We start from the raw sequence: 17,500 nt of genomic DNA, 5'->3' as shown, positions 1-17,500 counted from the left end.
GTGGATGGAGTGTATATTCATTCTCCACTCTCTCACTATGCTCATGACTGTTGAATCGTTAGCATCGAGGGAGGAAAATTCTCTCTCTCTCTCTCTCTCTCTCTCTCTCTCTCTCTCTCTCTCTCTCTCTCTCTCTCTCTCTCTCTATCTATCTATCTCTCTCTATCTATCTATCTATCTATCTCTCAACACACACTCACACTCTCTCTCATACTTTTCTCTCTCTACTCCTTCCTCATCTCTCTCCCTCCCTCCCACTCTCTCATATTTCTCTCTTTCTCTCTACTCCTTCCTCATCCATTGCGGGGTTAAAAGTATATAAGCCAAGATCAAACTCATGGTAGTCAAGACCGTTTATTGCAAAGAATGCCAAATAAGTCAAAGAAAATGCTAATTGGGATAAAATGCAAAACTTTCTTTTGCACAATGCTAACATGTACGCAAAAGTAAAAAAAACATTCTGTTTTCTTTATAAGATGTTGACATTGTAAAAGCTGCAACATATTTTTTTTTCAAACATCCAAACAAAAATGTATATTCGACTTTATGTAATTTTCGACTGTAAAAATTTGGAATTATATTGCCTAACTGGCTACCTACTTCAGCTTCTTTTAATTAAAAAAACAAAAGATTCCTTGCCGTAGGCCTCGTCGGGTCTTAAAGCCAGAAGACATTCTAATTTCTCATAGGGGCAACAATGGATACAACGTAGCGAAGACAAATAAAAGTGCAAATCAATACTTATCTTTAATGTAAAGGATTCAACATGCACTCAAAAAGTTTGCATACAAGTTATTTAAGGCTGTTTATAAAAAATGGTTATCTTGACAATAAGTTGAAAATTGAACAATCTTAAAATGCTTCCTATCATTTTTATACACCTAATTTGAATGGATTTCTGCAGAAAATCGTTATAAAATACATGCCTTTTGGAATTTGTTCTGTGTAAAGTTATTTTGGTATTCATTGGAGTCATGTATTGCTATTCCTTAAACAAACCCACTCAGCAGATAGAGTAAAAAGGCATTATTCCAAGGCAAACTTTTATGATACATCAAGCAAATATCTATACCTTTTAATGAAACTTTATCATATATGATAAAGTCATTAGTGCATGTCACTCTTGGAGAATCGAATTTTGTAAAGTCAAATAATAAAATTGACCAGCTTTCATGCAAAGTACGGATAGCTGACATGACAATATAAAAAATAAAAAGTAAAGTAAAATTCCCTTTATTCATCCCATAGGGGAAATTTGTCTCTAGGGTCTATTCCAAGCGAAGACTGGAATAACCGTGGTTAAGGAGATGTGGGTCCAGGAGAGGGCAGGCCCTGTCTGGACGCCGGGTTTGCAACGTAATGTTGTAGTAGAGTTGCCAGAATATAGCTAATTGTAGATATAGACTGCCTACAGGTCTCCAGCTCCGAATTTTTCCAAATAAAGTCGGAAAACGAAACTGCCTTCTCAGAAAAGTTGCTGGTTCATCATGGGGAGTATCCCAAACAGTATTGAGGACAACAGCGCTTGGACTCTGCTATAGCGCGGCTGAGTATTGTGCTCCAGTATGGTCAAGGAGCTCACATACAAACAAACTTGACACCAAATTAAGAGACACCATAGTGATAGGCGGCTGTATAAAAACCACACCAACACAATGGCTCCCAGTCACCAGCTCAATTGCCCCTCCACTTCTAAGAAGAGCACTGTCAAATCAAAAAGAACTAAACAATGCCCAATCAATATTGGCAATAAATACCCCCCCTGACAAAAATAGTAAAAGAGAAATCAACTTAAATCCAGACGACACTTCCACAAATCCGGAATAGAAAACCTTGACATCACCACTGCCTGGGCCAATGAATGGCAATCAAACCTGCCAAAAAATGGACAATACATTACCACCCCACTCTGCGCCTTCCTGACTTTAAAACAGCAAAAAGAAAATACTGGGTCACCGCGAACCGACTTAGAACCAACCATGGTCACAGCAAAGAAAGCCTATATCGATGGAGACTCATTGACTCACCAATCTGCCAATACTGCAAAGAGGCACGTCAAACCATCAATCATCTGGTCCTGCAATGCCCAGTAACAAAATTAGAAGGGGGGTACGAGGCAATCTTTGAAGCCGGAGATGACCTGACATCATGGATCGACAAACATAATTTGGAGGTGTAGCCATACACTACTACTACTACTCCTACTACAACTACTACTACTACTACTACTACTACTGGAATAACCCAGGCGTCAGCCGCAGTGCAGCGCTGCAAATTGAACTGCAGCGAGGTGACTTACTCAAGGCCACACAGCGCAGTGGCAGGTGATCGAACTCGGTACCTTTCGGGTACGAAGCAAAGACTATACCGCTGAGCCACACAAATTACAAATATTGTAAAATATTTCCTTTCACATCTGTTACTTATTTTAGCAGTCTTTTTTTTATCCTTATATTCATATATTACAAAGGTTTTGAACGTTTAAACGCATTTTTTAAGACTTTAGATAATTTTAGTGTCTTAAAAAGGAAGGTGGTACACAACAAAGAGAGTTATAAAGATCATACTCTGTGCCTAGTCCATCCAAACTCTCGTACGAATAGGGTTACCTTTAATAAAATCCTGTACTGTTAACCAATGAAAACGTAGACCAATGATATCCAATCCCCTCTGAGGGACTGTTGGTGGAGACATGTTCCGCAGGTGAGGCAAAGTGAGACAAAAAAAGTTGCTTAATTGGTGCTTCACAATGTGCAAGCACTCACTCACACCTCGGTGGTCAACCTGCTAGTAAACACTTCTTATCAATTGAAACTGTCTCACTTACAAGATACTCAACCTTTCGACCCCTTTTCATTATCTCTGCTCGCTGATCATGCACATGAATATTATAACAAATCATGATGTCTATTCCTACTTCTACCTAGGTGAAGAGAAAAGACTATAATACCTTTAGTATGCAAGAGAAATGACTGGCTATTAAACACTTATGCAACTCAGCAATACATAAGCAAGCTTTTTGTCTTACTTTGCCTCACCTATGGAACAGGCCTTGGGATTCTCCACAAGAGCTTGACCACAATCATCAAGAGATCATTGAATAGCAGGAATTTGAACCATAGAGAAAAAAATAAACAGGGACTGCTGACAAAAATGTTGACGTTGTTGCAGTTGTGTTGATGTAATTCAAACAATCTTTGCACAAACGTCGTGGTTTTCAATATAGACCAGGTGAAGATAATTGTAGACAAAATGAGACAGCAGAGTCAAGTACTTTATGATCACCGGTGCAATATAAACACTGCATGTTCCTAATTTACTTACTGGCTCAAGCATTCGAAGTGCTTCAATTTTGTCTGCAGGTCTTGGGAGCTCATGTAAAACATTGGCAGCCTGGAAAAAATAACATGTATACAGAAAAAAGATTAGGCATCAAAGTTACCAGTAACTTATGATGAGTATTGTAAGATCAGAACATATAAAATTAAATAGCTTTCAAAAATATAATGATGCATAACAAAAAAAAAAAAGAAAAGAACATAACACACATAAAATATTTGTCAATACAACACAAATGAAAAGAAAAACAAACTATGCCCACTCAGATTTCGTTCATGTTTGATATCCTGTGATATCATATGAATTTTCCTCCAATGGCATGTGGACTTCTACAACCTGTCCTGCTTAAAGTTCATAAATCAACGCCAGTCCATCAAAATTTATTGGAAATATAATAATATTCACAAGAATAGTTCAAATAATAAATTTTTTGTTTACACCTTCCATACAATTGTCTACAAATCAGTAAGGAATTTTTCAGAAATAGCCTGAAGGTAATAATTTAAAATCTCAAAATATCATTTAACTGTAAATAACTTTCATTTTAAAAAATGTGATATTAAAACAAATCAATGCATACCTGGCCTGCGCTGAAATACCCACGAGAATTATATAAAATCTGTAACTTTTTGCCATGACTGTCAGATTCCTGTGCATAGAGTAAAAAAAATAATTAAGATTTGATCGAAGTGTAAAAATCAATTAATGGGTGGTTTTAAAATATACAATTAAGATATAATGCATTTCATACAATTTTGTAGTATACCTACCAAATAAAAATTTGAACTAAACTTGGTACTAAAGTGATATTTACATCAAAGTGGCAATTCGGACTCAAGTCTGAATAGTCTCCAAGGACTCTGCAGACTCAAACTCAAACTCTGATGTGCGTGTGCAATCATAAGAGGCTGTCAGGGGGGAGGAGACACATTGCAGGCAGTGAGCAGAGGGTGGAATTGATAGAAGAAGAATTCAGAAGAAATTCTGCTTTATTGATATCAAACTCAGCTGATACCTCTACTCTTGACTGAAGAAGGATCGTTCCCTGCCTAACACTAACAGAATTTGTAATATTTTGTCTTGATCTTAACAGAACATCATGTGAAATTGCAGTGAAAATTTCCTTTAGACTGCTGTTAATTTGACCAACTTTTAATCCCTTCGAATTTGGGTTTAAAAAACCCAACTTTTTTTCTTTTTTATTTCTAACTGGACTTCCAACTGATTTTAAAAAGGCCACCTCTATTTGCAGTAGTACTGCGAATAATGATTTCCTCTATTCGCAGTAGTGCTGCGAATAGTAGATAGCATTCGTATTAGTTATTCACAGTAGTACTGCAACTAGTAGATATCATTCATTTCAGTTATATGCACTTGTACTGCAAATGCGGATTCGTTCTGTATTTGCAATATTTGTTTTAGGTCCTATCCTTTATACCCTTTATACTTTACCATTAGGCAGTGTAATACGCTCCCATTCTGTTAATTACCACATATATGCTGATGACGCGCAGCTATATAAATCTGCTTCTCCTCAAGATCTCCCCTCTCTTGTCTGTCATTTAGAAAATTGTTGTGACTCCATCAAAAGTTGGATGCTTGAAAATAAGCTATTGTTGAATGAAGACAAAACTGAAGTTGTTTTGATAGGTACTCAGCAAAAATTAAAGTCTTTCCAATGTTCAAATCCTACTCTAACTATATCCGATTCTGATATTTCTATTTCTGAAAAGGCTAAAAATTTAGGTGTCATTCTGGATAGTTCTTTGTCTGTGGATCAGCATATTAACAATAATGTGAAAATTATGTACTTTGAGCTCCGTAGAATATCACAGATGAGGTCGTTTTTACCTTTCAACACCTTGAAGATAATTGTCTCTGCATTGGTCTTGTCACGTCTTGACTACTGCAATTCACTGCTCGCTGGTCTCCCTAATAACAAAATAAACAAGCTCCAGAGAGTACAGAATTGTGCGGCTAGGTTAGTCCTGGGGAAATCTCATTACGATGATACAAAGGACATGCTTCAAATCCTCCACTGGCTGCCAGTCCGGGCTAGAATTGAATATAAAATAGCCCTTATCTGCTTTGGTGTATTTGAGTCTTCTGTCCCTCTTTACATTCAACACTTACTCCAACCATACTGAGAAATCTTAGATCCCACGATTCAAAATTGTTAGCATCTCCTAAAACTAAACTTAAGTATTTTTGTGATAGGTCTCTTATGAAATTCGGACCCACGATTTGGAATGATCTCCCTCAATCTGTGAGATTCTCGAGCTCAATAGATATTTTCAAAAAAGCCCTGAAAACATATCTTTTCAGGAAATATTTACTTAATTGAATTTTAAATGTATTGTATGTGACATTTATATTGATGATGTATTGATGCCCTTTTATGCTCTTAATTGTTTTGATACTTTGGTTGAATTGTATTTGCTTTTTTTTTTGGGTTTTTTTTTGGCTTTTTTTTTAATTTTTGTTTTTTTTTAAAAGTGCTTTGAGGTTTTGAATAAAGGCGCTATATAAATATGCTTATTATTATTATTATTATTATTATTATTATTATTAATAGCATTCTTCAAACCTAGAGCTTTATTGTATAAGAGATTGGGCGCAAAATATAAATAAACTGCATTATTATCATTATTATTATTATTATTATTACAATTATTATTATTATTATTATTATTATTATTATTATTATTAATATTATTATTATTATTATTATTATTATTATTATTATTAGTATTATTATTATTATTATTATTATTATTATTATTATTATTATTATTATTATTATTATTATTATTATTATTATTATTATTATTATTACTATTATTATTATATATTTATTTATTTTTTAAAAATTTCTTTATTTTTCAAAATTAATATTATCATTATTATTCATTTTAAAAATTAAATTTAAAAAAAATTATCACTATTATTATTATTTTGCATTTCATTGACGATGAGGATGTATCTGTTGTTGTGTAGTGATGGTGGTGATGATGTGGTGGTTGTGATTGTAGTGGTGGTGTTGATGATGTCGTAGTGGTAGTGATGATGACTATAAGGATAATGATGATGATGTAATGGTGGTGGCGTTTGCTGTAGTTTTGATAACGATGTGGTAGCTGTGGTAGTGTTAGTTAGTAATAATGATGGTGATGTGATGGTTGTGGTTGTAGTAGTGGCGGTTGTAGCGATGATGACGAGGAGGAGGATGATGATTTAAAGGTGGCGGTGGTTGCTATAGTTTTGATAACAATGTGGAGGTTGCTGGGGTAGTAGTAGCAATGATTATGTGGTGGTGGCTGTAGTAGTAGATGTAGTTTATTGATGGTAACCTCTATTATTTGCAGGAGCACTGAAATATGAGTGATGAGCAATGGCGAGAGTGTCTGTGTGTGTGTGTGTGTGAGGGAGAGGGAGAGAGAGAGAGAGAGAGAGAGAGAGAGAGAGAGAGAGAGAGAGAGAGAGAGAGAGAGAGAGAGAGAGAGAGAGAGAGAGAGAGATATTCCTGGAATTTTATAAAATATATTTAACTAACCGTAAATAATACAATAAACGGGGACGGAACTATTTTCATTGAAGTTATCTGACGATAAGCTGATAGATTTCAAAATGTGAATGATTGATCAAGTCGGAGAGGTGGGGACGGGGAATTTTTCATGGATTGGATTGGGGTAACAAAAACAAAACAAAACGCGATCTTGGGGAGACATTCCAAAAGCTCCTACATGCCAAGTACTCTTTCAATTTGTATTTTCACTGTTGATCTTTTGTCAGGCGTTTAGTTATACAATTTGTGATCATATAGAAAGGATTTTAAAAACTCTAGAACAAACTTTGATAGATTTGTGAAAGTTTAAAATTTCCTAATTTGACCATTGTTTTGATTCTCGGCCGCCATTTTGATTTGTGGAGTATTGAAAGGTAGTGCAAAGCAGTCCGATGTTTGTTTTTTCTATTAGGTTTAGCTCGAGGTCGGAGGATTTGTTTCTATTAGGGTTAGTCACAAGTCTTAGCAAAGGTGCTTGGGTGTTTGTTTTTCCTATTAGGGTTAGTTAAAGGTACTAGCTAGGTTTTATTTTGTCTTGGGGTTAGTTGAGGGAATATTATTTGAGTTGTTTCCCTTTGTAGGAACTTTCGGAAGGCCTCACCGATCTTGTCAAGTTTCAGACTTGAAGGAACAGTTTAAACGTAAAAAATCTCAATTCTAAGTCACACAAAATGTTTCAATCAACCCTCCTTTTCTTCAAGCCATTCGACAACGCGCCATTTTGAACAGGAAATACAATGTACTGTGAGGAGACAAAGACTAATTTTCAGAGGTAGGAGATTGCTTCTACTATCTATAGTGCGAATAGTGATTCCACCAGTACTAGATATCTACTACGAATAAGCACTTCAGTCGGCCGTGTTCTCTTAGATTTAAATCTATTTGATTGATTATCTCCCCTTTGAAAAGTCTAGCTACTTACAAGAACTTGCTAACTTGCAAACTAGAGACCAGGACTAAAAGTGAAAGTATGAACTGAACTTGGAGAAGGAAGTCTGAGTATGAGTATGAGTATGATTGTCAAGTCTGTAATCTGTAGAGTAGGCTCTGATTTCAGCTCACTTCACAATGATAATTGGGGAATTCTGACCTACAGTAATAAGTTGTGATAAGTCGCAGTCTCACTACACTCGTGACTCGTTAGACCTAGCTACTTTATTATTTTGTATGAGAAATGAAAGTGAGAAACCACCGACCACTGCCTTAGCCTTAGCCTCCTCCACTCAATTAGAAGACTTATTCACTTCTATAAAGCCTTACTTGTCTGATCATAGCAATCAGCCTATCAAAAGAGGATGGATCCATTGATTCTTTGGCCATGTTGCTTTTTAACAAAAAAAGAAATACCCAACAATGTCAGCTTGGAACAATAGTTTAAAAACCAGGTTCGAGATTGTTCACTTCACAGCTTCCTTAGCAACATACGCAACCGGAAACGAAACTAGTCAATTGTATAATGCATTCTGCTAAAAACCAAATTAACGTATTGCCGAAACAAATAATGATTGAATAAAAGGGAAGGGAAACGGACCTTTACTTCACCAAGCAGTGATTTGATCGTGGAAAAAACAAACAAAAACAAAACAAAACAAAGCAAAAAAACAAAAAAAAAAAAAACAAAGAACAACAACAACAACAAAAAACAAAACAAAACAATAACAAACCAAACAAAACAAAACAAAACAAAGCAAAAAAAAAAAAAAAAAAAAAAAGAAAAAAGAGAAAAAAGGATAAATCGCTAGTTTGACCAATCTAGAATACGGAAATTGCATCTGGAGCCCATTAATTATATAAAAGACAATCTATTAGTATTGAAAGTGTACAGAGGAGATCTACCAAAAATATAATTTATGTCATACCAAGGAATTTACCCAATGGAAACCGTACGGTGCTCTTATTGGCTAACCAACCAGCGGCCTCGATGAGAAAAATATCTGCCATTTTGATGTTGGCTGGGAATCGCGTTACTATAGTAAACAAGCGCTGATCGGCCGTTCATGAAAACAAGTTGCTGCTCGCTCGTTTAACTCAAAATTATTCAAAACGATCTCTCTAAAATGATATAAATGTGACTTCTTAAGGTTTTCTTCACGTTCAAAACCACACAACATTCTATTAATGATTACGTCCGAGGCAAAAAGGAATGTTGACAGGTCGACCGAGAGTTGAACTCGTGAGACGACAAACATCAATGCGAAGTGTAGCGAGAGTCAAGCTATTGTTTGTCTTGTCCTATTCTATATAGAGAAAAGGATAAATAGTATAGCCTCGTGTGTGAGTGGTTGCGTGTCATAGTCTTGTTTTTAAATTGTTTCTGTTGTTTATGTGTGTAGTGATGACTCTCTCACACTCAATTTCAATGCCGAAAGAGGAATTCCCGCACACAAGAAAGGGGAATTGGGGTGGTATTTGGCATACATATGTATAGTATCTAGTTCTAAATAGATAACTGATTAGAATTATATTATGATATATAAACACAATGCCAAATACAATTCCGAAGTTTCCTTATTTCAAATGAAGTAAAGCTCCAAAATCTAATGGTAGTGATTGTAGTACTGAGTGTTAGTGAGGTGATGTGGTGTTGGTGGTGGTTGTAGTTGTAGTAGTAATAGTGATGATGATGTGGTGGTGGTGATGATTGTAGTTGTAGTAGTAGTGGTAGTGATGATGATGTGGTGGTGGTTGTAGTAGTAGTGGTAATGGTAATGATATGGTGGTGGTGGTGGTTGTAGTAGTAGTGGTCGTGATGATATTGTGGTGGTGGTGTTTGTAGTAGTAGTGGTAATGATGCGGCTATGTGGTCTAGTAGTATGACACTCGCTTCCGGATCGGAAGGTCCTGGGTTCGAGCCTCGCGCTCGGCGCATAGTTGAGTCCTTGGAAAAGGCTCTTTACTCACATTCTCTCACCGTACTCAGGTGTAAAATGAGTACCTGGCCGTTAACAGATTTGTCTTTGTCCGAAAAATTGTAATATCGCCTAACAGGCGTCATGTCCCGTCCTACATGTTAAATGTTGGCCAGGGACCCCTTGTAAAGCGCTTTGAGCACATTTAGTAGATATTGCACTATATAAAGCTCAATTTAAAAAAAATATTTCAATGATGATGATATGGTGGTGGTGGTTGCAGTAGTAGTAGTGGTAGTGATGATAATGTGGTGGTGGTTGTAGTTGTAGTAGTAGTGATAGTGATGATGATGTGGTGATGGTTGTAGTAGTAGTGGTAGTGATGATGATGTGGTTGTGGTGGTTGTAGTAGTAGTTGTAATGGTGATGATATGGTGGTAGTGGTGGTTGCAGTAGTAGTGGTAATGGTAATGATATGGTGGTAGTGGTGGTTGTAGTAGTAGTGGTAATGGTAATGATATGGTGGTGGTTGTAGTAGTAGTGGTCGTGATGACGATGTGGTTGTGGTGGTTGTAGTAGTAGTTGTAGTGATGCTATTGTGGTGGTGGTTGTAGTAGTTGAGGTAGTGATGTGGTGGTGGTTGTAGTAGTAGTGGTGGTGGTGGTTGTGGTAGTAGTGGTAATGATGATGATATGGTGGTGGTGGTTGCAGTAGTAGTGGTAGTGATGACGATGTGGTTGTGGTGATTGTAGTAGTGGTAGTGATGATGATGTGCTGGTGGTGGTGTAGTAGTAGTGGTAGTGATAATGATGTGGGGCTGGTGGTTGTAGTAGTAGTGTTAGTGATGATATTGTGGTGGTGGTTGTAGTAGTAGATGATGTGGTGGTTGGAAAACACATTACAGGTTATTATAATACATGATTACACACATTCTCTAACTTCATTTTTTGACAGCTTCGTTGTGCCATAAATATACGCAACAGTTCTGAAACATTTTATTGTGGATTTTGATATTGTTTGTTGTTTTTCTTGTGTCGTTATGTTGACATAGATACCGAATGAATGGTAATTACTACATTCTCAGCCAACAACAAAATGGCGCTGAATGCTTTCATTGGTGGACACTTTTTAGGCTTCGTACGTATTCTCATTCGTTTAATTCTATGTGTCATACAGTATTTATATTATAAGGAAAGGTTAGAATTTCTTGATTTACCAAGTTTGAAATATAGAAGAATTTGTGGGGATCTAATTCAGGTTTATAGATTGGTATGTGGTCTGGATAGGATAGACTTTTCTGATTTATTTTTTTCATATTCTAATATTACTTTTACTAGAGGGGATAAGTTTACGATTTTGGTCACAGATGCAAAACAAACATTACAAAACTGGTTCGGTATTCGTATTGTCCAGAAATGGAACAATTTGAAATTTGAAACAAAGAATGCAAAATCTATGGATTATTTCAAGGTGTTAGTAGACAGGGAATTATATGATGGAAGATTTATATATGACAAATAATATTTGTTTGCACTGCTGTTGACATGGCTTTCAATCTTGTATGCATATATTATGCATTGTTACCTTATTATGGTTATCTTCTATATGTATGGGTGTATGCGTGTGTGTGTATGTGTGTGTGTGTGCGTGTGCGTGTGTGTTCGTGTGTGTGCGTGCGTGTATATGTGTGTGTGTGTGTGTGTGTGTGCTTTGCACGGTTAAAGATATATGTTTGTACACCACATATACATGAGTACATTTAAGTTGAAATACTATCTTTACCACGTGTATCATTATTGTAATCTTTAATCAATAGATATATAGCATTACTATTACTATTAAGGGCATTCAAGGGATTTTATCCTATTTAGCCCTATACCATATGCTATGTTATGTTAATAAAACAAAACAAAAACAAACAAACAAAAAAAAAAAAAAAACAACCCACCCACCCCCACCCCCCAAGAAAAAAAAAAAAAAAAAAAAAAAAAAAAAAAAAAAAAAAAAAAAAAAAAAACAAACAAAGAAACAAACACAACACAAAACAAAAACAAAACAAAAAACAAAACAAAAAACAACAAAAAACGAAAAACATCAAAACAGACAACCTAAGTGTACTTATCAATCAGATCGGCGATAATGATTGAAAAACTCAATCCCTGTAAACGGGTTGCTCAGGGGTTAATGAATGATTGTGAAGCGTAATGGGTATGGTGAATCAAAATGAATGTGCTTTTTAAATGTTCGTTCACACACACACACACACACACACACACACACACACACACACACACACATACGCACACGCGGATACATAATATTATTGATGCTATAGCCTACGTGTAGCTACTTTCTTTTTCTTTATTTGTTTAAGTTTTATTTTTAGCGTTGCCTTGACAGGTCGGTGGTCACTATTACAATCTGCGCTTGGAATAGTTGTTGCATTGCGTACGATATTTCTGAATCGATGTTGGACCAGAATAAAGTCTATCAGATTTTTATAAAGGTCATCTGGGCTTATCCATGTTCACTGTTTTCTATCGTGGTTTTTAACCATGTAATGACAATAGTAAGGTTTTCCAATCTGCACCAGTTGACAAGTCTTTCCCCTCTATCATTTTTGGTACCTAGTCCGTGGGGGCCAACGATATTTTCAACTCTCTGGTTACCAGCCTTGGCATTGAACACCAAGTATTAAACGAATTTCATCAGATTTACATTGTTTTAATGCCTGTTTCATATCTTGATAGAATGTCTCAATTGTGTTTTACGAAAACTGCAATTAGGTCTATTGAGAATTAACGATCAAATAAAAATGATTACAAAGAATGCGTGAAAGAAAAAAGTGAAAACTTGACTTCAGATAGAAACATAGATGAGTACTGGAATCAAGTACCGAACTGCATCACACAATCTGCAAGAGAATCTATTCCATCTGTGAAAAAACACGAACCAAAACAAAAGTGGATGGACGACAAGACCTTGAAACTGATGAATGAAAGACGAAAACTAGAACGCAACAGCAATGAATAATATAAAGAAGTTAATAAGATTATAAAACGTGAGTGTAAGAGAGCAAAGGAAGATTATGTTGAGCACGAATGTCACAGAATTGTAAGACTAAAACAATCTAACACTAACACCAAACCAGCGGCGTGGCGTATTGACGGCATATGGTGGTGCCATGATTAGAAAAAAAATTCTAATACAGTGAACACGGTTAAGAGGAGAGAGCACGACATATTAAAAACTCTCTTTTATGGAAGGGTGGGGGAGGGTCGATGGTTTCTACGAGTGGACAAAACTTACAAAAACAAATAATTCATGAAAACAACAAGCCACAACACTGAGATACAAGTCCCGTATGAAAAGGTCTTTGTAATTATTCTTTGTCCACCATTTAAAGGATTGGATTTGGTAGATAATGCAATCAATATGTTATAAATGTAAATCAAAAGAGAAAAAAAAAACCTATGACAGAAATTACTTACTTTTAGTACTTGTAAAAAAAATCTGCACTGCGATGTTTCATCTCTGCAAATCTTTTTATAATGTGTTTATTGAAATCTGAAATGGCATCTATTTCAGCTTTGTGAATTGACAGAATCATTAATGAATTTAACCGCTCCTGTTTCATTGAATTTCGCAACAACAAAAATTCACTCTTTTAAGGGTGCTAAAACAACGTTCAGGAGGTTAAGAAATACGATGGAAATGGTTAAGGTCACTATAGCCTATAGATGTCCATGATTTGTCAGTGTTTGTTGTATCTGTAAAAAGTAGACAATAAAAACAAAAGACTAAACTAACTGTGAGCCATTCATGCCTGTCATACCATGTCACTGGAAAAAGAGCGTTTTCGAGATTTCCACACCTGTGTTAATTCAAAATCAGTTGGTTGGTGAGGAACTAGTCTTTTTATTTCTAATTTGTCATCTAGTGTCAATCTCCCAAACGGTCGGTGAAGTAAAGAGTCAACTTGATTCATTGCAATTCATTGTTTAACAAAACAAAACTTCAAAGTATATCTCAAATAATGGAAATCAGTGGAATACGATTAATGATTGCACAAATAAAAGGTAGATTCAGATCTTAAAGCATCACAAAGAAAAAATCACTCCACTTAAGTACTTAAAAATCTAAAAACACACCAAAAGTATAACTGTTGACAGTCTTCGGTTTCTTTCTCTGACTGACACAAATACACACGCACAAACACACACACACACACACACACACACAAATAAACACTCATACACACGTAACCATCAACTCGGCACTACAAGCAAGAAAAATGTTGGTAAATTCGTCCACAATGCTTCGTTGCAAAGAATTACTTTATTCATTAATCGTGAAAAAGAGGTGGGGGGTTTGATATGTCATATTTTAAAGTTTTATGATGTTTTTCTTTGCTGCTTACAAATAATGTAATATTTTGGATGGCCGAAGTTACCCTACATTGGCAATTGCCTAAAATAAACGTTTTTGAACTTTGAACCTAATTTGGCGCATCCCCCCAGTCCAACGGTGGAGCTCTCAGATCCTGGCACAAGTCGAGGGGTTTTCCGCTATTTGAAGATAGTATAATTCGACCTAGTTTCTCGCTCAATCAGCTGTCGCGATACTAATGGATATAGCATTAATTGGAGCTCGGATTGCTTTGCACCACGGTGTTTGATTTAGTCACTACTTCGCGGAGTGATGTCACCAACACACGAGTCGGCGCAGTGCGTGACTCGGAATCTTGAATAGAGTGGAGACTAAAAAGGCAGTATGTTGTTGGCGAGTTGGCGAAAGACAGTGGAGTTAAAATCTCTGTTTTATTTTTAATTAAATTATGCTGTTAATGATTTTTTAAAAGATTGGTGCGGTGCCTGGCACCATTCGATCCAATGGCCCCACGCCACTGCACCAAACAATTCTACCAGTCAATTCAAGATCTAAGTGGAAAACGACCAGCTATGGCAAGAAAATGCGTTAAAGACGCAAACGGTAATAAAATTTTCTTATAGACAACAATGAAAATTTGGAACGTTGGGCAGTATACAAAAAAAAAAAAAAATCTTTACGCGGATGACAAAAGAGGGACGTGCTTGGATAAAGAAATCTCTACTGTGAACACGGGTCCCCAGATTATGAGAGAAGAAGTAGAAGCTGCTTGCCAAGAGATGAAAAAAGGTAAAGCGGTAGGCCAAGATAGTTTCTCAATAGAATTGATTGACGCCCTCGACGATCTGGGAATAGACATTATGACAAAAGCCTTTAATGTCATATACGAAAAGGGTGAATTGCCTAATGTTTTAAGGCAATCGGTATTCATTACCATTCCCAAAAAAACAAGAAACTATTGACTGTGATCAACACAGAACAATCAGTATAATGAGCCAGGCCACAAAAATTATATTAAGGATACTTATGAAAAGAATGAGGAGCAAGATCTCTCCACAGATAAGTGATGAGCAGTTTGGTTTTGTTAAAGAAAAGGGTACGGTAAATGCATTCTTTACATTCAAAACAATAATACAACAGTCAATCAAAAAACAAAAATCACTCTATTTATGCTTCATTGATTATTCCAAAGCTTTTGATTCAGTACAGCACGAAACGCTATTCAAAATCTTACAAAAGATCGGTGTAGACAGTAAAGACCTTCGACTTGTGCAAAACTTATACTGGAATCAAACAGCGTGTGTCAAACTTGATAATGAAACATCGGACTTCTTTAACATCGAATAAGACAAGGTTGCGCCGTCTTATCACCGGACCCTTTTAACTGTGAAATAATATTCAAATAAATTGAAGATATGAAAGGCGTCGTCGTTGGAGGGCAGAATATGAATAGCATAAGATACGCAGACGATGGTTCTCTGATGGCATACTCTCCAGAAAACGTGCAGAAAATTAGATATACTTGTGTGCAAAAGTGAAGAGATGGACCTGAAACTAAATGTTAAGAAAACTGAATGCATTGTGGTCTCAAAGAATGACAACAACACACTCTTCCACTTGTCAAGCAAAGGAGAGACCATCAGACAAGTCAAGAAATTTAAATGTTTAGGCACTATCATTACCCATGACGCACTTGACATAGAGGATATAAAACAAATAATAGCAATTGCAAAAAAACGTGTTACATAAAATGCGACCAGTTGTGTCAAACAACAATCTAAAGTTGAATAACAGAATGAAAGTAGTAGAAATATATGTTATAAGTACCCTTTTATACGGTTGTGAAACGTGGACGTTTGACAAAGAATGTAAGAGGTTAGAGGCATTTGAGATGTGGGTGTATAGAAGAATGTTGAGTCTATCATGGACAGACAGGTATACTAACGAGGACGTGTTGGAGAATGTGAGAAAGGGAAGATCGATACCATCAGAAAAGGGAGTTACCGTTTCTGGGACATGTGTGGAGAAGAGACGGAATAGAAAAGTTGGTAACATCAATCTGGGATGATCGAAGGAAAGAGAGCTAGAGCAAGACAAAGAATGACTTATCTAAGTAACCTAAGAATGGCCAAATGTGATTTAAAAAGCAACACAGATTTCATGCGCACCGCAGAGGATCGTGATTCGTGGAGACAGCTGACAGGCATCGTGCTCAAGAGAACAAGTCACGATGGATGACGTTTAACCAAAAAAAAAAAAAAAGACAAAACAACAACAACAAACAAAAAACCAACAAAACAACAAAACTCATAACAGCAGCCAGCCGGATATTAACTATTAACACAAAAAAAACAACAAAAAACTATGAGTAACCTATTGTCTGATAAATAGAATTAGAGAGAGCTATCCATAAAAACGGCTAGCTAAAAAAATTAACAAAGAGCTTAGTGACGTCAATTTCGTCCCCTTTTTAAACCAATTATACGGCATTCACCTTGAAAACCAATTTCGAGACGTTTCAGCTGGAGGTCAAGCCGGTTTCAACTGAATCCGAAAGATTTCATGCCAAAGTCGTTAACAAAACAATTAGGCGTCATGGTAATTTTATACTATCTACTGCGCATTTGATTATTCAACGTTCTATTTAGGCTGTTCTGGCCAGCAGCAACATTTAACATTTAGGACGGGGCATGACGCCTGTTATTATCATTTTTTTCGGACAGAGACGACGCTGTTTACGGCGAGGTACTAATTTTACACCTGAGTACGATGAGAGAATGTGAGTAAAGAGCCTTCTCCAAGGACTCAACTATGCGCCGAGCGAGGCTCGAACCCAGGACCTTCCGATCCGAAAGCGAGTGTTATTGGTATAAATTATTTTTTCTTTAAATATTGTCAAATAAGTGAAGAACTTTTCTACACATTCTAAATAAGCTTATGAGAGTGAATATTTATAAAATTAAGTTGCCAGCTATTTACAATTATGCTTACACTTTACAAAACAACTTTAAAAATCAAAATCAAAATCAAAGAAGAATTAATAAAATGGTGGAGTACCAAAATCTTGTTTATTTTCCAAGATGGCCTCCATTTCCATGGCAACGAAGAGATTTTCAATTATTTTTTTTTTACTAAACATTATTTTTTACAAGATACCTGATGTATAAACATTAGTTTGATCAAATTGTCCCAATTATGGATTTTTGAATTTTCAGTTTCGAGCCCCCTTAAGATGACTCCAAATTTGTCCCAAAGAAAAATAATCTTAAATCCAAGACTGCATGGAGTCAATAAAATCAATCGATATATAAGAAACGACTTGCTTAACTCTCTCCTTACCAGCCATTTTCAGAATTTT

At 36.0% G+C, this 17,500-nt stretch overlaps 1 protein-coding gene across 1 annotated transcript in view; it reads right to left on the bottom strand.

Annotated features, from left to right (window-relative positions):
- Positions 1 to 8,344, bottom strand: part of LOC144977245 (uncharacterized) — a 15,925-nt gene extending 7,581 nt beyond the window's left edge. The window contains exons 1-3 of the mRNA XM_078922269.1: positions 8,165 to 8,344; positions 3,920 to 3,988; positions 3,325 to 3,393 (exon numbers count right to left, since the gene is read on the bottom strand). Coding sequence (XP_078778395.1) covers positions 3,325 to 3,393; positions 3,920 to 3,988; positions 8,165 to 8,224 — 198 coding nt within the window. The 5' untranslated portion in view covers positions 8,225 to 8,344. The remainder of the gene's footprint in view (positions 1 to 3,324; positions 3,394 to 3,919; positions 3,989 to 8,164) is intronic.
- Positions 8,345 to 17,500: the final 9,156 nt, after the last annotated feature.

This window comes from Berghia stephanieae, chromosome 7, assembly GCF_034508935.2.
Source record: "Berghia stephanieae isolate SIO BIC M18660-M18661 chromosome 7, UCSD_Bste_1.3, whole genome shotgun sequence".
Classification (NCBI taxonomy): Eukaryota; Metazoa; Mollusca; class Gastropoda; order Nudibranchia; family Aeolidiidae; genus Berghia; species Berghia stephanieae.
Note: the sequence above shows the minus strand (reverse complement) of the source record. Positions and strands in the feature narration are given on the sequence as shown.